We start from the raw sequence: 22898 nt of genomic DNA on the forward strand, positions 1-22898 counted from the left end.
TATGGCCCTTGTGGCTACGGGGGTCAGGGGGTATGGAGGGAAGGCTGGGGCGGGGTTCTGAGTTGGATGATCAGTCATGATCATAATAAATGGCGGTGCAGGCTCGAAGGGCCGAATGGCCTACTCCTGCACCTATTTTCTATGTTTCTATAAAATAACTCATTATATAGTGTGCAATTTTGTAATTAACCCATCCATTAATATGCATAATAATTCACTCTTGAAAAAGTATGTTAAAGCCAGTTATCACATGCTCAAAACAAGCATTATACACTCTATTATAAAGAACTTAGCCATAAAATACCCTGCAAATTAAACCAGAATATTATTTAATCATCAGTATATTATTTAATCAAGCCCCTATGTAGTGTACAAAATGGCCAAATAAATACAGTAACTAAATAAATGATATTTTACAGAGTGCAAAATAAACCAGCCATAGACAGGAAGATCAATTAATCCAATCATGTATATATGTAAAATCCAGTTCCATAAATTATGACTAGTAATCAAAATTTCTAAACATCTGAAATAAAATAATCTAGCTTTTGTACTGTACAAAATAATCCAGACACAATAGGAAATGTCAGCTATAATGTAGAGTTAATAAACTCAGCCACTATACAGAATAGAAAATAATCCATCTTCCATAAAGTATGCCAAGTAACCCAGCTATGTTTTCTAACCCATCCACTCTCGTGTATAAACACACCAGCCGGATGCTGCTTAAACCAAACACGATACAGAGAAAAGTGTCTAATGTAACACAGCCTCTTTATGGAGTCTTTTTTTAAAATCAAGGTCTATGCTGTGCTTAATTGCCCAGCCACAGTACATTATATAACACAGTACAGCATCAATTAATCCAGTCAGCATCCACAAAATACACTTCAGTCATTATACAATGCCCTTATTACAATGCATTATATCATATAAAACTTGTCAGTACACCATTTATAATACAACCACAAGACATTGGATTAAATAATTGAACAATTCTCATGTGTAACTTAAGACAGCTTCTGTAAACTGTGTTTATTAACATAGCTACTACAGAGTATAAAATGGACATCGACAAAACTGTGCTGATTAATCTAGCCAACATATACCGTTCTACCATCCAGTTCCATGCAATAAATACCATAAGCTCAGACATTGTGCTCAACCCAAAACAGTACAGTACGTAATATATTTACCATATTAAAAACCCAGCTCCAATACAGAATTAAAAATAATGAAAACAGAGTAGAATATATAACCCAGCCATGAAAGAATATGTAATTTTAACTAATTATATGGTGTACAAATAAATAACCTGGTTTCCATGTAGTATATAGAACATAAAACTACTGGATCTGATTCTGTAATGTCCTTTGGGGAAGGGAATCTGTCTACCTTACCCAGTCTTGTTTATTTGTGACTCCATACCCACCAATTAAAATGGACTCTTAATTTCCCTCTGGAACAGGCTAGGAAACCATACAGCCTGTAACATAACTTGCTGTGTTGTAAAGTAAGTATAAAACCAGACAGACCACCTGGTATTGAACTAGGTGCACAATTCCCACACAGCAAGGTTACCCTCAGCTTCACTAGCAATTCAATGTCACCTTCACAATTATCGGGGGACTGGTGTCTAAAATGAGAGATTCCTCCACAAACTGGTCAAGCCACAGCCCAAAAGAACCATCCTCAGAGATTCATGCCTTCCAGACATTACTGGTGCCATACGGGACATCACAGCGGTGCACAGGTTGAAAGGAATAGTCCTGGGAGTCACCAAAATTGGCTCAAGACTTTGCGCAATCTCATAGCATCAGGACAAACATGGCTGAAGAAATCTACTCCTGATTACTGCCTACTTTTGTCCCTCGTTCTCCTCCATCTTGAGCAACACTTGGAAGAAGTGCTGAGAATAACAAGGGAGAGGACTGGACCTGGGATGGTGACCAATGTCCATCACAAAGCATGATCTGGTTGAGTTCTGCAGGATATGGCTGCCAGACTGGGTCAGGAGCAAGTAGCCAAAGAACCGTCATCAGAGATAAGCACAGTTACCCTCCTCCTCAGCAGAGACAGGTTCACCTGCCCATGATAGCACTGGTTGTGACTGGTGGGAAGACAAAATAGCCATTTTGAATTCCCCCTCACCCATTGTATTACGAGGCATTGTAATTGTGCGCAGTGGGACAGGCTCCAAACAGATTAGACAGCTCAAAGCTAGGCATTCACGAGGCAGTGTGGACCATCAGCAACAGCAGAAGCATAGACCAGCCAATCTGGTGGCTGGAGATATCCTTTACTCTACCATCAAGCCTCATATCACTAGGATTTCAGGAGCAGAATAAGGGATCAATAAAAATGAGTTGCTAACCCACTAAAGCTGCAATACCAGACAAAAGTCACAGAGTTAATAGAAACATAGAAAACATACAGCACAATACAGGCCTTTCGGCCCACAAAGCTGTGCCGAACATTAATGGGAACAGGCCTTTCAGCTCACTCACTCTCCAGCACCAATTTAAATTAATCCTACTCTAACCCCCTTGTATTGACCCTGTATTCCCATCAACTCTCCTCAGCGGTCCATTGCACCTACCACCCTACAAGTCTCTGAGAAGTGGAAGAGAAACGAGAGCACTCAAGAGAGAGCATTTGGAGCTCAGTGAGTTCACAACAAATGGATCAGATTAAATGCTAGATCTAATCGTGAATTATGGTGGATAAGTAAACAACTGATCCCAAAAAGAGCATACAAAGACATCCCTTTCCTCAATGCAGGCAGAGGTCACCTGTGAGTAATGAAAGGCTAAAGCAAACATTTTCATTCAAAAGTCCTGAGCAGGTGGGCCCTGCCAATCTAATTCACTCCATGATTCATGCGACCACAATATCCTGGAAAGGAAGGGTGAGCAGCCAGAAGTCGTGGCACGTATTGGTAGCAGCGAAAAAGGAAGAAAAAGGGAGAAGGTCCTGAAAAAAGAATATAGGGAGTTAGGAAGGAAGCTGAGAAGCAGGATCTCAGGGGCAGTGATCTCGGGATGGGTGCCTAAGCCACACGAGAGTGAGGATAGGAATAGAACCAAGTGGCAGAAAAACTGCAACATGGAGCAGGGATTCAGATTTCTGGATAACTGGGACCTCTTCTGGGGCAAGTGGGGCCTGTACGAATGGTTCGGGTTACATTTGCACCTGAGGGGGACCAATATTCTTGCGGGTAGATTTACTAGAGCTGTTGGGAGTGGTTTAAACTTATACGGCAGGGGGATGGGAACTGGGATGATAGAGCTGAGGATGAGCCAGCAGGTTTACAAGTAGATGATGTAATATGAATGTAAGGAAGGACAAGCCAATAATTGGGCACAAATGCAGACAGAGCAAAGAGTTAAATTCAAAAGGACGAAGAATGCAGGACCGAAGGTACTATATTTAAATGCACGTAGAATTCAGAATAAGGTGGATGAACTCATGGAACGACTAGAGATTGGTCAGTATGACTGAGTTATGGCCATAGCTGGGAGCTTAACATCAAAGGATATACTTTGTATCAAAAGGACAGGCAGGAAGGCATCGGTGGTGGTGTGGCTCTGTTGGTAAGAGATGGAATTACATCTTTAGAAAGAGGTGATATAGGGACAGAGAATGTTGAATCTTTGTGGGTGGAGTTAAGAAACTGCAAGGGTGAGAAAACCATTATAGGAATCATATTTAGGCCTCCAAATAGCAGCCAAGATGTGGGGTTGAGATTGCAAAGGGAGCTGGAAAGGGCATGTAATAAGGGTAATGACACAATTGTAAAGATGGACTTCAACATGCAAGGGGACTGGGAAAAATCAGGCTGGTGTCAGATTGCAAGGGAGGGAATTTGTTGAATGCCTATGAGATGGCTTTTTAGAGCAGCTTGTGCTTCAGCCTACTTGGGGAAAGACTATCTTAGATTGGGTGTTGTGTAATAACCCAAATCTTATTAGGGAGCTTAACACAAAGGAACCCTTGGGAGGCAGTGATCGTAACATGATTGAATTCATACTGCAATATGAGAAGGAGAAGCATAACTCACATGTATCTGTATCACAACGGAATAAAGGGAATTACTGAGGCATGAGAGAGCAGCTTGCCCAGGTGGATTGGAGGAGGATACTAGCAGGGATGACAGCAGAGCAGAGATGGCTGAGGTTTTGGGAATAGTTCACAAGTCGCAGGATAGATACTTCCCACAGAGGAAGCAGCTCTAAAATGGCAGGGGTAGGCAACCGTAGCTGACGAGGGAAAATGATGCTAGTGAGGTAGTAATGGGGGACTAAGAAATGGCAGGACTTAATGGTTACTTTGCATCTGTCTTCACCTGTGGAAGGCACTAGTAGTGTGCCAGTGGTCCGTGAGTGTTAGAGAGCAGGAGTGAGTGGTATTGCTATTACAAAGGAAAAAATTGCTAGGCAAATTGAAAGGTCTTAAGGTGGATAAGTCACCTGGACCAGATGGGTGACATCCTAGAGTTCTGAGAGAGGTTGCTGAAGAGATAACGGATGCATTGGTCATGATCTTTCAAGAATTACTTGATTCTGGCATGGTCCCGGAGGACTGGAAGATTGCAAATGTCACTCCACTCTTTAAGAAGGGAGGAAAGCAAAAGAAAGGAACTTGCAGGCCAATTAGCCTAACCTCAATGGTTGGGAAAGTATTGGAGTCTATTATTAAGAATGAGGTTTCGAGGTACTTGGAGACTAATGATAAAGTAAGTCAAAGTCAGCATGGTTTCTGGAAAGGGAAATCTTGCCTGACAAATCTGTTAAGAGTTCTTCCAGGAAATAACAAGCAGGGTGGACAAAGGAGAGGCAGTGGACGTCATTTACTTGGATTTTCAGAAGGCGTTTGATAAGGTGCCACACACAAGACTGCTTAACAAAATAAAATCCTATGGCATTACAGGAAAGATAATGGCACGGATAGAGGAATGGCTGACAGGCAGGGGCAGTGAGTAGGAATAAAAGGGGCTTTTTCTGGTTGGCTGCCGGTGGCTAGTGGTGTTCCTCAGGGGTCAGTATTGGGACCACTGCTTTCATGTTGTTTGTCAGTGACTTAGATAATGGAATTGATGGCTTTGTGGTAAAGTTTGGGGATGATACGAAGATGGGTGGAGGGGTAGGTAGTGCTGAGGAAGCAATGCGATTGCAGCTGGACTTAGACAAATTGGAAGAATGGGCAAAAAATGTGGCAGATGGAATACAGTGTTGGAAAATGTATGATACTGCTTTTTGGTAAAAAGAAACAATAGTACAGACTACTATCTAAATGGGGAGAAGGTTCAATCATCAGAGGTGCAGAGGAATTAGGAGTTTTTGTGCAAGACTCCCAGAAGGTTGGTTAATTTACAGGTTGAGCCTGTGGTAAGGGAGGTAAATGCAATGTTGGCATTTATTTCAAGGGGAGTAGAATATAAAAGCAAGGAGGTAATGCTGAGGCTTTATAAGACACTAGTCAGGCTGCACTTGGACTATTGTCAACAGTTTTGGGCCCCATATCTCAGAAAGGATGTGTTATCATTGGAGATAATCCAGAGGAGGTTCACGAGGATGATTCCGGAATGAAGAGGTTAACATATGAGGAATGCATGTGAGGATTGATTACTGCACAATATTTGGTTTTATTCCGCGTAATATCAATCCTAGAAAATGTGCAGGGAAGTGACAAGTGATATTGTACCAGGCCATTGCTGTCTTCACCTTCCTCTCGACATTCATTGCATGACTATTGCCCCATCAATGAATCAACTGGCCCAGCCTCAAAAACTGCGCCCACAAGAGAAACTAGTGGCCACATATTCTCTGGCAAGTGACTTTTCTCCTGAACCGTCAAAGCAGGTTCCAAAGCGGACAACTCAGTGTCATGCCTCTACTTGCCTGAAAGAGTATAGCACTAAAGCCACCATCCAATACAAGGCAGATAACTCAATTAACAGCCCCATCCACCACAACATTCATTCATCCCCTCCCACTTCTGGTGCAGCAGGGCTGAGTGTGTACCACTTACCAAATGCACTGGTAGTAACTCGCCCAGGCACAAAGGAAATTAATGTGCGCACAAAAGGTTAGTTACCTAAAATAATGTAGTAATTAATAATTATACTCATTGAAAATAATCCTTTAGCTAACTAGTTCTGTTAACTAGTTAGTTGGCTTTTCAAATACCACAATGCACATCACTAATTTATGTCACCTCACCTATCCTGTTCCGGTTTGTACAGCTGCATCACGGTGGCAGCCATGTTTGGCGAACAGTGTTCATATCGTAAAGTTTACAAAGATCTGTTTCAAATCCTGTAGATAGCTTGCTAAGTTTTTATTGGAAAAAAAATTGATTCACTATGTCGAATTCAAAAGAAGCAAAGGGCGTGAAGTGCAAAAGAACTGCAAATTTGTTTAAAGTTGAATGGCTTAACAAAATAGTAGAAACTGCTACACCAAAAGCTCATGAGGTCATGAATGTTCAGCTACGAGAAATATTTATGTATGATTCGGAAACTGGAGTTATCTGTTTGTATTGTCGTGATGTGAAAGTTGCTGGAGAATTTGCTAGTGGAAAGAAGCGGGATGATATTTGGAAACTTGACTTTTTGAAGTTTCATTTGGCAAGTAAATCGCATTTGGATGGTATACAAAAGTTCAGGTAACAGAACCCGTCATTACCCGTTACAGGAGAGCTATGCATGTTATGGTTGAGTGCAGATGAGCGAGAGCAAAAACGATCAAACTCAGAGGAGATCAAAGTGGAGGTACAAGAATGGTCAGCTTTTGATTTCTCCGCAATTGCAGATTGTGACTTCACTTTTGGCGATGAACAAGTTAATGCCTTATGTCTAAAACGTCATGAGTTTCTAGCTGAAAATATTGTAATAGTTAGACAGTTTAATGATTTCAAATTTTCCGTGCAAGAAAAAATTAAATCCAAACCAATTTCAAACTTTGCTCAAATGGTGGCATTTGTACTTCAAAATGAACAGTTTTGCGATCTTGCACAGTTGACGGACATTGGGGGAACCTTTCTTATGTCTAGTGCGGACTGTGAGAGAGGTTTTAGCCTAATGAATCAACTCAAAAACAAGCTGAGAAACCGTTTAGGTGAATGTCATTTGGATATGTTAATGAGAATCAAAAGCTATCAATTGGACGTAAGTTCTATTAGTCTAGATAGAGTTTACAAAGAATAGGTAAATGCCAAAGGCAGGAGGGAGAAAAATAACTGAGTGACTTAAATATGTATGTTATTTTGTTGTTATTCTGTGCAGTTTTATGTCAAATATTTTGTAAACCTACATAAACTGTGCCATGTGTACATTCAGTGCGCACATACTTTTGTCACAGGAAAAAAATTTGCAAAACATAATATTTTTGCGCACACTGACTACAAAAAATTAGAGGGAACATTGGTTATTGGCACCTTAAAACCAATTGCTTCAGGTAGATGAGGCTCATCAGCCGTGGTTAGCAACTCCTCTAGAAGGAAAATGCTGATCTCAAACCTCCACTGCCTTGCAGCTATACCCACTCATGGGGGCTTCAGGAGTAAACCCAGAGGGAAATATCTGGAGTTGGAGTGCCTATGGCAGAACCATATTGAGTACAACGCTGACCGGCAACTGCTGTAATGGTGCTGCTGCCAAACTGTATCAGTCTCCACCATTCCTTTGGATTCATCAGATGCATGGAGAGGGAGAGCTGGGTACATGGGCAACAGCCTGCTTTCCATATTGCGCTGCCCCGGCTTGCATAACTAGACAGCTAGATACGGTCGACCCTGACCAACGGAGGCTCATATTTAACAATGGCACTGTGAGAGTGCCTTCACCGGGACAATACTTTCTCAAAGGGTCAACAATACATGGGGTCCTCGCTTTACCAACATTGCCTGCAATCCAATAAATAAATAAACAAATAAGCTGATTGGGCCTCAGCCTGAGGGTACCTTAGGCCTGTTTCTTTTCCTTTGAGTATGGCACAGTTTGAAATTCAAGAATGCCTTAGACTTATGATCAATCAGCTCCTGGCTGTTCTGACCACAGTCCTGCTGTGACTCAGTGGGAAAACAATGGGTGTCCTCACTTGCCATGGTGGATTATGGAAGAACAGGTACCATGGAGCTGGCTCCTGTTGTCCCTGGAGCACTTACTAATGAGCTCTGTCCAAAGTCCTTCGAAGCTTTTGCATTGATTTCTTCAGGCAATAATTTCTGTTGATTTTTTTTTAAAAAGACTAAGCTGATGGGTAGAGTGAATGAGACCATGGTCAGTTCAGCATCCGACTTGGCATTGTTGATGCAGATATCCTTGCCATTGAGACAATGACATGATCTGACAGATATGGCTGCCGATGTAGGGGGTACTGCTGTGTAGTAATCCGACTTGTCTCTCTGCCAAACTAGGATGCTCATCATAGCATTTTAGTTATCCAATTCTGCTTGATGATGCTAAGTTAGATCACATGTTAAATGCAGCAGAATTAATTACATTATTATGAAAGGGACATTGATAAATTTTATAAGTGGGCAAAATTATAGCAGATAAAGAGTCCATCAAATGGGAGTGCAAACCCTCAAAGAGAGTCAAAATTATTTTGTAAAGTAGCAACAGAGGTCAAGTTATTAGCCTTACATTAATTGTACCCATTTTGCATTATTCCCAAAGGTATATTTAATCACTGTTTCAACTTCAGATCTCTGTAACCTGACCACCACCTCTGCCTCTGAACTTCAAAAGCACCTCCGCTACTTCATGCAACTCAAAATTACAGAGAGTTTGAACTCTCCACATGCAATATTCCATTATAACGTCATTCTTATCTTCATGTGATGCGTGTCATGTGAATTGTCTTCATGTGATAATTCTCCATGTCAATTTATTTCACTGTACAGCATGGAGAAGGCCCTTCTGGCCCTCAAGCCCTGGCACCCTAACCCTGGGAGGTGGGGGGGTGGTTACCAACCTATCTTATACCATGAGTCAATACCATTAATCAAGGAATCTTCTCCGTGGATTGTCACCTTGTCGTGGTGGAGAAGCTTGTGTGGTCCTGTGATCCCGAGAGCAATGCCATCTGGAGCTATGCTCCTGGTAGGGTCACCATGGCGGTAAGGTCAAGGGTGAGGTCCCTGACAAAGAACAATCCGACCAAGACCTCAACGGTGGAACAGGCGGACGAAGTTACTTCAAACTCAAAGGCTGTGAAGGCGGATGAAGGCTGCAACAAATCCATCATCTCCAATCGTCGTGGTTTCCATGCCATTGGAATCAGTTGGTTGAGTTGTGAAGTATCGTGTGCTTCTTGGAGTGCAACATCAAGTACATGTTAAATAAATACACGCACAGGAGTCTTCACTCTGTGGGCCACTTCTTCAGAATGAGGACCATCATCCTCGACGTCGAGGGATAGCCACGACGAATCAAGGAATCCATGGACCCCAGGCTGGGAACCCCTGCACCTAACCTAATCGCGGGCAATTTAAAATGGCCAACCACCTACCAGATACGTCTTTGGACTGTGCAAGGAAAGTGGAGCACCTGGGAAAACCCAGGACGTACAGACTCCTTACAGATGGCACCGGAATTAACTCCAAACTCCGGAACCTCCGAGCCATAATGGGGTCGTGCTAACCGCCACACTACCACGGTGCCCAAGATAAATAAATCACTCGTTACGGACACGGTATTAGTTAACACCTGTTTAACTAATCTCTACATATCCATTAGCCCAGTGTGCAGTGGTTGTGACTTCATGAACAGCGAAGTGCAACGATCATGAGCTTATGTCCTGTGATCTGCTGTCAGTCAAATCTTGGATGTAATGTTTCAGAAGGAAATAACCTGTGTATTGAGCACTACAAAAACACTCAAATATCATTCCTTAAGTAAATGGTGTAAATATTTTGTTCACAAACCATATTCAAATCCAGAATTTATAATCTCAACAATGCAAATTGTGAAAAGCTGCCAGTCTGCTGACCAGGTGTTAAACTTTCCAATTCTCGATATGTTTTGCTTCAAAGCAATTGTTTTTTGCAAGTCCAAGCTCCCAACCAGTGTGAGTCAACAGTGAAAGAATTGATGAATTGATGCATCTGACCACATTATTCACACCATTCACTTTCTTATTAGTTAAGAGTTTGCATTCCTCTGGCATGAGACCTTGCTAGGATCCACATATTATTCTCCATGAATTTGTTTACCATTAAGAGTTATTGTATAACATGCCCAGACAATATTTAACACGGATGTTAAGATACATTGACTAAAAATATGTTAAAGAGGTAGATTTTAAATAGCAACTTAACTGCTATTTTCTGAGTAACTTATTACTGTCTGCTATTATAGATTTGATTCTCCTTTACATATCTAAATCCATACAATGTATCTGTGACAATTAATGTCTCAACATTACACTCTCTTGTTCTCATAGCATCAAGGAGCAACTTTTTTTTACATGTGTTAGGATTTTGTTGTGGTGTGGGCGAGATATACAATAAAAACTTTCAACAATTATAAAAGATAAAAACAAAATTAAAGTACGGACATGAAATAACGTGCATAATACCAGCAATACAAGCAGAATTATAAAAAGTGGCTTAAACCCCTGTGACTCGGGTATCACTACCTGCAGAACAACTGTATCCCACCGACTGTATCCTGTGGGCTCCTGGATGATAGTTCTCCCTCCACACAACCCCTTCCCCTCCCCGTAGCACTCCAAAATGTGGGTAACCCGGCAGGTGGGAGAACTTGTCGAGGGAGCGGGAAGAGGAAGATGGGTATAAACACACCTTTACACACCCACTCACACTGCTCATGCCCACTTGTGTTCACCCAGGAGGCGAGAAGCTACTGTCAGATGTGATATCGACTCTCCTGTGGGACGCGCAGTAGCCCCCGGGCCCAGCCACAGGGCAGCCTTGTCCGCCCCGTCCCCGGGAGGTTCCCAGGCCGTCGCGGCCCGGAGTCTCTGCAAACTTTCCTGCGGCCAGTGCCAAGGAAAGGGTAGAGGGGAGAGGCCGGGTTGGCCGCTGAGAGCGCATTCTCCCCCACCGCCCCGTCCGCGGGCTCGGAGTACTCACCCACGGAGGCCACCAACAGGTAGAACGGCCACATGGTCCCGCGGCGGGGGCGCCGCGATCCTCAGTCGCCGGCTGCCGTCGTCTGACCCCGATCCGGTCCCCGCTCGCAATCCCGCTGCCAGAAACGATCAGGCAGCGCGGCCGAGGCTGCGACTGGTGGGCAGGCGGGAGAGGAAGTGCTGTGGGAGCGGGGCAGTGTCTGCTGTGGGACGAGGGCGAGGATTCCGAGCCTCGGCAGCCAAAGAGAAGGCACTGGGGAGAAACGCCAACAACAACCGCTTGCATTTATGTAGTCTCCTTCCCAACGCTGCAGAACCGAGCTCAGCCAAGACCAACTCTGTCAGCAGCACCTTGGTGCATCCCCTACGGATAAAGGTTCCATATAACTCCTGCTTTTAAAACAGATTCATAGAAAATAATACATAGAGACATAGATTAAGACGCAAGGCCGCTCGGCCCAACTCGTCCGTGCCGATCATCGTGCTAGTCTCACTTTCCCCTGTTTGGCACATATCCCTTTAAACCGCTCCTATTCATGTACCTATTCAAATGACTTTTTAATGTTATTATTGTACCTTCCTCGGGTGCTTTCTCTGACTCCTCCCTCTGTGTGAAGAATTTGCCCCGAGGTTCCTTTTAAATTTTTCACCTGTGCCCTCTACTTTTTAGTTCCTCCTTCGCTAGGAAAAATACTGCATGCGTTCACAACTCATGACTTTATACAGCTCTGTAAGATCAACTCACGACTTTTAAACTGCTTTGTAAGGTCAGCTCTCAGTCTCCTATCTTTTAAGAAATGAAGTCCTAACCTGCTCAGACTCTCCCTGTAGCTCAGACCTAGTGAAATCCATTGCCAAGGGGTGCATACACTTGACTATATAAACATTAAGAAAGGTGTACGATGTGAATGATTTACTTTGATGCTGGGACCTTGACACACTGCAGATGTTGGAAATCTTGAGCAAAACACGAGATACTGGAAGAACCTCAGCAGGTCAGACAGCATCTGTGGAGGAGATTAGACAGTCGTCGTTTTGGGATGAGGCACTGGGTAGGAAAGGGGCAGATGCCAGAATGAGAGGTAGTGGAAGGGGGAGGAGTACAAACTACAGGTGATAGGTGAGACCAGGTGAGGAGGAGGTGGGTGCATTGGCAGAAGGGGGGAGAATTTTTAAATCAGGACACTATTTAATAATGAGTTAATGGAGGCCCTAAAAGTAGGATGAAGAATTGGCTCATGAAATTGCTGGGTCTCCTGTGTCCTTTCCATCCACCATCCATTCTCTATATCACAGGTTTTCTGCTCAACCCTAGCCTTCTGCTGCTTTGTAGAATGGTTCCTTTTCCCTTGAGGCGTGGTAAAGTTTCTTATCTGGGAACATCCTGTGTTTCTGGCTAACTAGCTCTTCGTCACAAACCCATCCTCAGTTCTTCTCAGTAGGGAAACCGTGAGTATATTCATGGTTGCCAATTATGGTAGATGTCAGGGTGACCCATAGACTATGGACACTGCAGCACCTGTTGAATGGGAGGAGGTCTTTGGTGAGATGGTGTCTAAGGGGGGGTACCTGTGTCAGATCCTTGAAAGCTGTGACACTGCTTTTCTCATGCCAGGGACTGTTGAGGTTAGAGTTTTGTGACAAGGTTTGTAGAAGTAAAAGAATAGCTTCAGCAGTTATCAACAGTCCAATAGTCCTGGGACCGATCATGGAATGGATGATGTAGAGACCCTTAGTCTGTGCCTCGGAAGATGATATAATCAGACAGGTATCGGTGCCCATGTCAGAAGTAAATCCATGACACCTTGTGCTTGTTCCTCAGATCTTGCTCTAGGTCTTTGTAAGGAAACTGGCCTTGTTCACGTGTTTTATCTGTACTCCCTCCTTGCTAATCACAACTTCCCAGAGAACTGTCTTTGCTTGATTCACAAGTGCACAAGGAAATAGGAGGACTAAACCACTCATCCCCTACAGCCTCCCTGCCTCTCAATCTGATCCTCCAGAACTTTAATACTTACATCCTTCATATACAAACATGAGGAGTAAAAATCTTTACATTACGTCTCTATCTAAATGTGCAATGTGCAATTTATAGTAATTTATAATAAATAATATGTACAACAGGATAGTCAATATAACATAGAACTCCAGTTGTGTCAGCATGAATTAATCAATCTGATGGCCTGGTGGGAGAAGCTGTCCTGGAGCCTGTTGGCCCTGGCTTTTATGCTGCGGTACCATTTCCCGGATGGTAGCAGCTGGAACAGTTTGTGGTTGGGGTGACTCAGGTCCCCAATGACCCTTTGAGTCCTTTTCACACACCTGTCTCTGTAAATGTCCTGAACAGTGGGAAGTTCACATCTACAGATGCAGTGGGCTGTCTGCACCACTCTCTGCAGAATCCTGTGATTGAGGAAGGTACATTTCCCATACCAGGGAATGATGCAGCCAGTCAGGATGCTTCCAGTTGTGCCCCTATAGAAAGTTCTTAGCATCTGGGGGCCCATACCAAACTTCTTTAATATTCTGAGGTGAAAGAGGTGCTGTTGTGCTTTTTATACCACACAGCCGGAATGTACAAACCACGTGAGATCCTTGGTGATATTTATGCCGAGGAACTTAAAGCTGTTCACCTTCTCAAACTCAGATCCATTAATGTTAATAAGAGCTAGCCTGTCTCCATTCATCCTGTAGTCCACAACCAGCTCCTTTGTTTTGCGATATTGAGGGAGAGGTTGTTCTCTTGACACCACTGTGTCAGGGTGATGACTTCTTCTCCGTAGGCTGCCTCGTTATTATTTGAGATTAGGCCAATCAGTGTAGTGTCGTCAGCAAATTTAATTAGCAGATTGGAGCTGTGGGTGGTGACACAGTCATGGGTATACAGAGAGTAAAGCAGGGGGCTTAGTACACAAGAAGGTGTACTCTCCCCTTCGTACCTAATGTAGAGGTCATAGGCTTGAGAGGTCCTTTCAGAGCTTGAAACATTTCTCCCGTCACATGCCCCAGAAACCGCCTCGAGACCCCACTGCATGAGTTCTTCAGGACAGTGTCCTCCACTCCAACTATCTCCATCAGCATTAGGGCCTGAAGTGGTGATCTGATGGATATACGAAATTCAACTCTATTTGCAACTTCTCAGCAAATGAAGCGGTCCTTGGCTGCATGCAGCAAGACCTGGACAACATTCAGGCTTGAGCTGATATCTGATATATAACATTCACAACACTGAAGTGGCAGACAATGGCCATGTAGGACAAGAGCCAATCTTAACCACCTACCCTTCACATTCATTTACCATTGCTGAGACTCTGTTTCTACCATCAATATCCTGGGGGTTACCACTGACCACAGACAATTGGGATTTCAAGAGCAGGTCGGAGGCTGTGTACTTAAGGCAAGTTGCTCCTTCTCTGACACTTCCTTGCACAATCTGCAAGATATAAATTGGGAATGGAATAGGATGCTCTCAACTAGTCTGAATAAGTGCAGCTCCAACAACCCTTGAGCTCAATGCCACCCAAGTAAAGCAATCTGCTTGATTGGCACTCCATCCACCACAGTACAGTGGCTGTGGAGTGTCCCATCGACAAAATACACTGCTGTTACTCACCCTACAAACCCACACTCTCCATTATAAGGTCAGCTGATGACTGCAGATCCATGGGAACAGCACATCTGCAGGTATCATCCCCCCCCCCCCACTAAATCACAGAACATTATCACTTGGAAACACATTACCAGTCCTTTATCATCTCTGTAGGAGGTCCTTCATCCTTCATCCCTCACACCTCATACAAGAAGTTGCAAAGAATCTAAAATCCAGAATGGCCATGATCAAGAAGATAGCAGGAACCAAATGGGGTGCTAATCAATCAGTCCTACGAACATCTAGCCTAGCACTATGTTTCTTAGTCAACAAATATTGCGTACACACCTAAAAGAGAAGTGCTAACACAAACATAATCAATACATAGCTGCATACTTCTATGAAAATAATATGGAGCCCTAAAATCCACACCTGTCCAATCGCTCCCAACAATAAGTGGAATAGTACCCCTGGACATCAGTAGAAGAGCAACTTCAGCAAAATTCTACAAGAGCATCCAAAAAATGCCCAAAAACATTCTAGTTCATAAACTCATTGAAAATGCCTCTCCATCTTCCCAATTCAAATCCCGAAAACACTGAATGGCAACAATACTGGCACACCAACGCGGTCCCCAGCAGAGAACTTATTGACAACCCCACCTCGCTCCCCCAGGCTTTACTACAGCTACCAGGTGCAAAAAGACTCAGAAGTCAACATGCCAAAACACTGCAAACACTACACTGAAGTGGAGCCCGACACACTCCAGCTTCCCCCTGTGGTTCCCCAACCCAAGACATCCTCCACCTGGTCCAAACGTGCCCTCTCACCAAGATCTGAGACAGCTTTGCCACGGTCTATTGATGTGGCCACGAGCTGGAGGAGTGGCTTGACAAAAACCAGCTAGAAGTGTGAAGAGAAAAACACCTGACATATGAAACAACAACATAACTTGGAAATAGGGGAAGTAAATTAGTTTTCAGTCATAGGGAAGATGGGCAGTAGTAGTTGGAGGGAAGGTGGTGGAGGTCCCCCATCAGGGCACAAGAAACTGGAGAAGAAGTAGGTCCCACCATTCAATATGATCAACATTGAGCTCAGCTGGTCTCAACACCTCTTTTCTGCCAGTTCCCCATAACACTGAATTCTTTCATCTTTCAAATCTTCATCTATTTCCGCCCAAGATATCCTCCAAGAGCACCACAACCTTGTCATAAGGTTTGGAGTCTTGCATGCCTCAGTGACCCAGAGAGCTATATTGGCTGGAGTCAGGGCCTTGTGCTTTAATACTTGGTAAGGTCACCCATGCCAAACAGGTCAAATGGTAGAGACCAGGCTAAGAGTGGTCCGCCAGTCCTCCAGGTTCTGGGGTTCAACTCAGGGCTAACAACCCTGACTAGTCAAAAACAAATTGTTATAGAAGCAGCAATGAAGAATCCTCTGTATCTGAGTGTGATGGTATGATGACCAAGGACAGACAAGATGGAGGACCTTCATTGCTGCTTCAGTGCCATTGGCGTAACAGTAAGTATCCTAGATACTATATATCCCCAGGGGCAAAGAATTCCAAAGACTTGGCATCCTCTGAAAGAAAGAATTCCTACGCACCACAATTTTAAATGACTGTCCCCTTATTTTGTAACTATAACCCCCTGTTCATGACACTTCCACCAGTAAAGTGTCCGACATTGACCCCATCAAGGCCCCTTAAGGATTGTACAAGGTCACTCCTCACTCTTCTAACCCCCAAGGAATAGGGGAACTGCCCAGCCTCTCTCAACTGTACAGCTCTCTCATCCCATGGGTTAGCCTAGTGCATCCCCTCTGGACGGCCTCCAATGTTACTTCATCCTTACTTAGTTAACTAGGTGCAGTATTCCAGGTACGGCTTCAGCAGCAACCCACACATCGTTAACAATATCAATGATCATTGTCCTGACGAAAGGTCTCAGTCTGAACCGTTGACTGTTGATTCCTTTCCATAGAAGCTGTCTGGCCTGCTGGGTTCCTCCAGCACTTTGTGTGTTTTGCTCTGAGTTTTTTGTGTCTATGATTAACAATGCCAAACTACTTTAAAACTCCAATGCCTTCACAATGAAGGTCAATGAATTAGCCTTCTGAACTACTTGTTAGACCTGTCTGCTAAATTTTTGTGATCCATGCAGCAGAACGCCTTGATCCTCTGAGCATTTTATTCAGTTTTACTGAAGAACATGACCTCACACTTCCCCACATCTAACTCCATTTCTCTGTTTTTTTGTCCAATCTTTTGATCTATCTACACTCGGTAGCCACATTATTAGTTAGCTCCTGTACCTAAAGTAGTGGCCACTGAGTGTATGTTCATGGTTTTCAGCTGCTGTAGCCCATTCACGTCAAGGTTCAACATGTTATGTGTTCAGAGATGCTCTTCTGCACATCACTGTTGTGGTTATTTGAGTTACTGTCACCTTCCTGTCAGCTTGAGTCAGTCTGGCCATTCTCCTCTGATGTCTCTCATGAACAAGGCATTTTTGCCCACAGAGCTGCTGCTCACTGGATGCTTTTTGTTTTTCGCATCATTTTCTGTAAACTCCACAGACTGTTGTGCATGAAGATCCCAGGAGAGCAGCCGTTTCTGAGATACTCAAACCTCCCTCTGTGGCACCAACAATCATTCCATGGTCAATGTCACTTAGATCACATTTCCTCTGCATTAGACCACAAGACCATAAGATAAAGGAGCAGAATTAGGCCCATCGAGTCTGGTCACCATTTCATCATGGCTGATCCATTTCCCCTCTCAGCCCCCAATGCCCTGACAAATCAAGAATCTATCAATCTCTGCCTTTCAATGACTTGGCTTCCACGGCCGCTTGTGGCAACAAGTTCCACAGATTCACCACTCCCTGGCCAAAGAAATTCCTCTTCTTCTCTGTTCTAAGTGGACATCCCTCTATTATGAGTTGTGTCCTCTGGTCTTAGACTCCCACCCCACCCAGAAGAAACATCCTCCCCAAACCCACTCTATCGAGGCCTTTCAACATTCGATAGGTTTCAATGAGAGACCACCTACCACCCTCCCCCTTCATTCTTCTGAATTCCAGCGAGTACAGGCCCAGAGCCTTAAGATGATAAACCTTTCCAACCCGGAATCATTTCCGTGAACCTCCTCTGAACCCTCTGCATTGTCAGCACCTCCTTTCTAGTATAAGGGGCCCCAAAATGCTCCAATACTCCAAGTGAGGCTTTGCCACTGCCTTATAAAGCCTCACCATTACATCCTTGCTTTTGCGTTCAAAATGAATCTGGAATTCATACTGGAGACTTGTGTGAAGGAAGCCCGCATAATTAAGTACAATAAATAAGCACTTAGAAGATCTAAATAGTTTCAAAGGTTCAGAGGCTCCTGTACCTCCTTCCTGATGGTTGAGGGGGTAATAACTGTTCTTGAACCTGGTGGTGTGGGACCTGAGGCTCCTGTACCTCCTTCCTGATGGTTGAGGGGGTAATAACTGTTCCTGAACCTGGTGGTGTGGGTCCTGAGGCTCCTGTACCACCTTCCTGATGGTTGAGGGGGTAATAACTTTTCCTGAACATGGTGGTGTGGGACCTGAGTCTCCTGTACCAATCTCCTCATAGTTGAGGGGTAATAACTGTTCCTGAACCTGGTGTTTTAGGTCCTGAGGCCTCAGTCCTCCCTTCCTGATGGGTGAGGGGTAATAACTGTTACTGAACTTTCTGATACTTAGTCTGAACAACTGCTGAACCCCATGACCACGTCTGCATGCATTTATGCATTGGGTTACTGCCACATGATTGTTCAATTAATGAGCAGGTACCTAATAAAGTGGCCACTCAGTGTATATGCCATTGCAGAATCACAGTGTCCTCATCACAACATGCCCTTCTGCCTATTTTTAGTATTTGAGGCAAAGTTGGAAACATTATATTTTGTTCCCAACTCAATGGTAAACTATCAAGAGCCAAGACTCGATCCTTCGGGTACTCCACTCATTACATTCCTCCAGCTTGAAAAGGGCACATTTATTCCAATTCTCTGTTTTCTTTGTGAGAGCCAGCTTTCAATATTCTACTGCCCGTCATACAGCTGGCGTCTAGGGCCGCAATGAAGGTCCTCTATCTCTGGTGGTGCTCAGGGCTTCCTTCATTGTGTCAGTAGCCCGGTTTTCACTTCTGTCAGTCGTGCATGTTTTAGGTGGAGACTCAGGAATACCTCTGCACACACAGGTAGAAGGATTCTTCATTGTTGTTTCCATAACAGTTCTATTTGACCAGTCGGGGTAGCTAGCTCTGAGCTGAACCCCTGAACCTGGAGGACTGGTGGACCACCCTTAGTCTGGCCTCTACCTTTTGACCTGCTTGGCATGGATGACTCTACCAAGAGCCAAAGCATAAAGCCCAGACTCCAACCAATATAGCTCTCCAGGTCATTGAGGCACACAAGCCTCCAAACCCTACAACAAAGTTGTGGTCCTCTTGGAAGAGGTTTCAATGCATGCAAGCACATTTCCTCCAGTACCTTGGGAATGTTGTGTCGCTAATGCCATGTGACTGAGATGCTGCTGCCAGTAAGTTTTTCATTGCACTTGTGCATGCATGAACTAGGGCATATGACAATAAACTTGACTCTTGACTTTTGACCTTAGGTTCTCAATTTATGCACCAGCTTCTTAAGTGGCAACACAGGCAAAATGCTTGACGAACTCAGCAGGTCAGGCAGCATCTATGGAGAGGAATAAATAGTCAATGTTTCATGCCAAGACCCCTCATCAGGACTTTGTGTGAATGCAGTATTATTGTGTGTATTGCTGTAGATTTCCAACAATGGGAGAATCTCTTGTGCTCTTAAATGGCAACTTCTCATATGCTTTTTGGAAATCTGAATGCTCTGCATCTATAGATTCCCCTCTGTCACATCTCAAGGTAAGTACCAGTTTTCCTCTCCCTCAAAAGTCTTGCCTCAATTTTGGTAGTGAGTGTAAGAAAGTAGTCGGAGCAACCTCTCCCCTCGCTGAAGGCCACCAGCTCATTTAGCAGGGCAGGTTCTAAAGCCATTTTTTTCTAGTTCTTCCCAGCAAAGCCGGCATGATTTTTATTACATACAAATGTATTTCAAAGTAAATTTTATTATTAAAACCTGTCACCATATACAACCCTGAGATTAATTTTCTTGTGAGCAGACTCAGCAAATCTATTGAATAGTAACTATAACAGGATCATTGAAAGATCAAGTAGAGCATAGAAGAGAACAAACTATACAAATGCAAATATAAATAAATAGCAATAAATACCAAGAACATGAAGTAACAAGATAAGGAATCCTTAAAATGAGATCATAGGTTGTGGGAACATCTCAATAAATGAGTGTAGTTATCCCCTTTTATTCAAGAGCCTGATGGCTGAGAGGCAGTGACTGTTCTTGGTGGTACAAGTCCTGAGACTCTTGTACTTTCTACCTGATGGCAGCAGTAAGAAGAGAGCATGACCTGTGTGGTGGGGGTCCCTGATGATGGATGCTGCTTTCCTACAACACTGTTTCATGTAGATGTGCTCAATGGTTGGGAGGGCTTTACCCATGATGTACTGGGACAAATCCACTACGTTTTAGGTTTTTCCATTCAAAGGCATTGGAGTTTCCATACAATGCCAGTCAATATACTCTCCACTACACATCTATAGAAGTTTGTCAAAGTTTTAGACGTCTTGCTGAATCTCTTCAAACTCCTAAGGAAGTAGAGGCATTGCTGTGCTTTCTTCTCAATTGCTCTCGTGTGCTGGGCCCAGGACAGATCCTCTGAAATAGTAATACCCAGGATTTTAAAGTTGCTAACCCTCTCCACCTCTGATAAGGACCGATTCATTCACCTCTGATTTCCCTCTCCTGAAGTCTACAATCAGTTCCTTGGTCTTGCTACGTTGAGTGGCAGGATGCTGTTACGACACCACTCAGCCAGGTTTTCAATCTCCTTCCTGTATGCTGATTCATCACCACCTCTGTTTCAGCCCACAACAGCGGCGTCATCGGCAAACCTGAATGTAGCATTGGAGCCGTGCTTAGCCGCACTGTCATAGGTGTAGAGCAGGGGGCAAAGCACACAGCCCTGTGGAGCACCTGTGTTGATGGTGCAAAGGTGTCTGTGGCTTCAGATGTTTCTCAGGTCTCGGACTGAAGACCTTTAAGATTGCTCTGTTTTTAGGATGGTGATAACTCTGGAGAGGAAACATTCCAATTGGAATGAGATTCTAATGAGAATAATGAGCTGACGTGTTTCACTAAACATATTATTAATAATACCAGCCAATTATTCAAATCACCAGTGTGGTTATACGTAGCATGTTGTGTGCTGTGCAGGAGTATCCTAGCTCTGGTTAGGTCATAGTCATTGATGTGTCCCCAGGAGCATTTAACTGTGCTGTCTGAGTACTTGGGTTCCCCAATTAGAACTGTCATATATCCACACAAACAGTGGTCTTACTATATACTGGAACCAATGTATTAATCAAATGACACAGGCTGAGCAAATACTCCTCAGTAAAACGTAACTATGAAGAGGAAGGGTTGTGAACAAGTGCACAATATAAACTTTAGTGGGACCAGGAAGTTCTCATGGAGTCACATGTAAAGCAGCATGGACCATGAACTTATTCAGATGTTACATGTTGTTTTTGTACATACATCAACTACTTTCTCCAGCAGCTTGTTCCATATACACACCATCCTCTACATGAAGAAGTTGCCTCTCAGGTTCTTTTTGAATTTTAGCCCTCTTATTTTAAACTTCTGCCCTTGAGTTTCGGGTTCCCTTTCCCAAGGTAAAAGATAATGTGCGTTCACCGTGTCCATGATTTCATACATCTCTTTATGGTCACCCCTCAGTCTCCTGTGCTCCAAGCAATTACCCTGCTTAACCTCTTCCTATATAATAAACTTCAAAATAGTAATTGTATGTTCTAGTATCAATTGTTTGGTGACAATAAGGTATAAAATAAAGTCAAAAGTCTGCAGACGCTGGAAATCCAAAGCAATACACACAAAATGCTGGGGGAACTCATCAGGTCAGGCAGTATCTATGGAAATGAATAAACAATCAACGTTTCAGGCCGAGACCCTTCTTCAGGACTGAGAAGGAAGGGGGAAGATGTCAGAATAAAAAGATGGAGGGAGAGGGAGGAGAGTAAGAGGAAGGTGATGTGAAGTCGGGTGAGTGGGAAACGTCAAGGAATAGAGAAATAGGAATCTGATAGGAGAGGAGAGTGGACCACAGGAGAAAGGGATGGAGGAGGAGACCTAGAGGGAAGTGATAGGCAGGTGAGAAGAGGTAAAAGGTCAGAGTGGTCAGAGCCAGATGGGGAGGTGGTTTTTGTTTACCAGAAGGGGAAATCAATATTTATGCCATCAGGTTGGACGCTACCCAGATGGATTATAAGGTGCTCCACCCTGAGGGTGACCTTATCTTGGCACAAGAGGAGGCCATGTCAGTCCATGTGGGAACGGGAATGGGAATCACAATTAAAATGTTTGGCCACCAGGAAGTCCCGCTTGTAGCAGATGTGTGGAGGTGCTCAACAAAGCAGTCCTCCGATTTATGAGGGGTCTCCCCGATGTAGAGGAGGCCGCATCCCCATCGGGAGCATCGAACACAATAGACGACCCCTCCAGCTACGCAGGTGAAGTGTTGCCTCACCGGAAGGACTGTTTGAGGCTCTGAGTGGAGGTGAACGGGCAGGTGGGCCGCTTGCAGGGATGTGTTGGGAGGGAAGAATGGACAATGGAGTTGTGGTGGAAGTGATCCCAATGGAAAGGGTATGTGTAATGGTAGCATCCCTTTGGAGATGGTGGAAGTTACGGAGTATGATGCACTGGATGCGGAGGCTGATGGGGTGGTAGGTAACTCATTGGCACCTCCTCCAAGCTCTCCAGGATTGTACTTTCCCTGAGTTTCCACACAGAATGGTCTTCCTGCCCTCTCCCTTGCCTTGTTAGGAATAATCTGTGTTTCTAGTTGAGCTACTGCCTCACAGGTCCAGTTTGAAACTAACTTACAGTGCTGTTTGTGTGGAGATTACACATTTTCCCTGTAACTGTGTAGGTTTCCTCCAGATGCTCCGGTTTATTCCCGCATCCCAACAACGCTTACGGCGGTAAGTTAATTGCCGCTGGTATGCAGGCAAGTAGTAGAATTGGGAGGGAGTTGGTGGAAATCTGG

The 22898-nt window shown here is 44.1% G+C and overlaps 1 protein-coding gene across 5 annotated transcripts in view; it reads right to left on the reverse strand.

Moving 5' to 3' along the window:
* The window catches only part of ldlrad3 (low density lipoprotein receptor class A domain containing 3), a 172040-nt gene extending 160410 nt beyond the window's left edge, over positions 1–11630 (reverse strand). For 4 of the 5 annotated variants that reach the window (XM_063062235.1, XM_063062234.1, XM_063062233.1 and 1 more), the window contains exon 1: positions 11101–11630. In XM_063062235.1, the coding sequence (XP_062918305.1) occupies positions 11101–11134 (34 nt within the window). In that variant the 5' untranslated portion in view covers positions 11135–11630. Of the gene's footprint in view, positions 1–10809; positions 10976–11100 lie in introns of those variants that run through there. The other variant, XM_063062237.1, reaches the window with a different exon arrangement.
* Between the last annotated feature and the right edge of the window lie 11268 nt (positions 11631–22898).

Source organism: Mobula hypostoma, chromosome 11 (genome assembly GCF_963921235.1).
Source record: "Mobula hypostoma chromosome 11, sMobHyp1.1, whole genome shotgun sequence".
Taxonomy (NCBI): Eukaryota; Metazoa; Chordata; class Chondrichthyes; order Myliobatiformes; family Myliobatidae; genus Mobula; species Mobula hypostoma.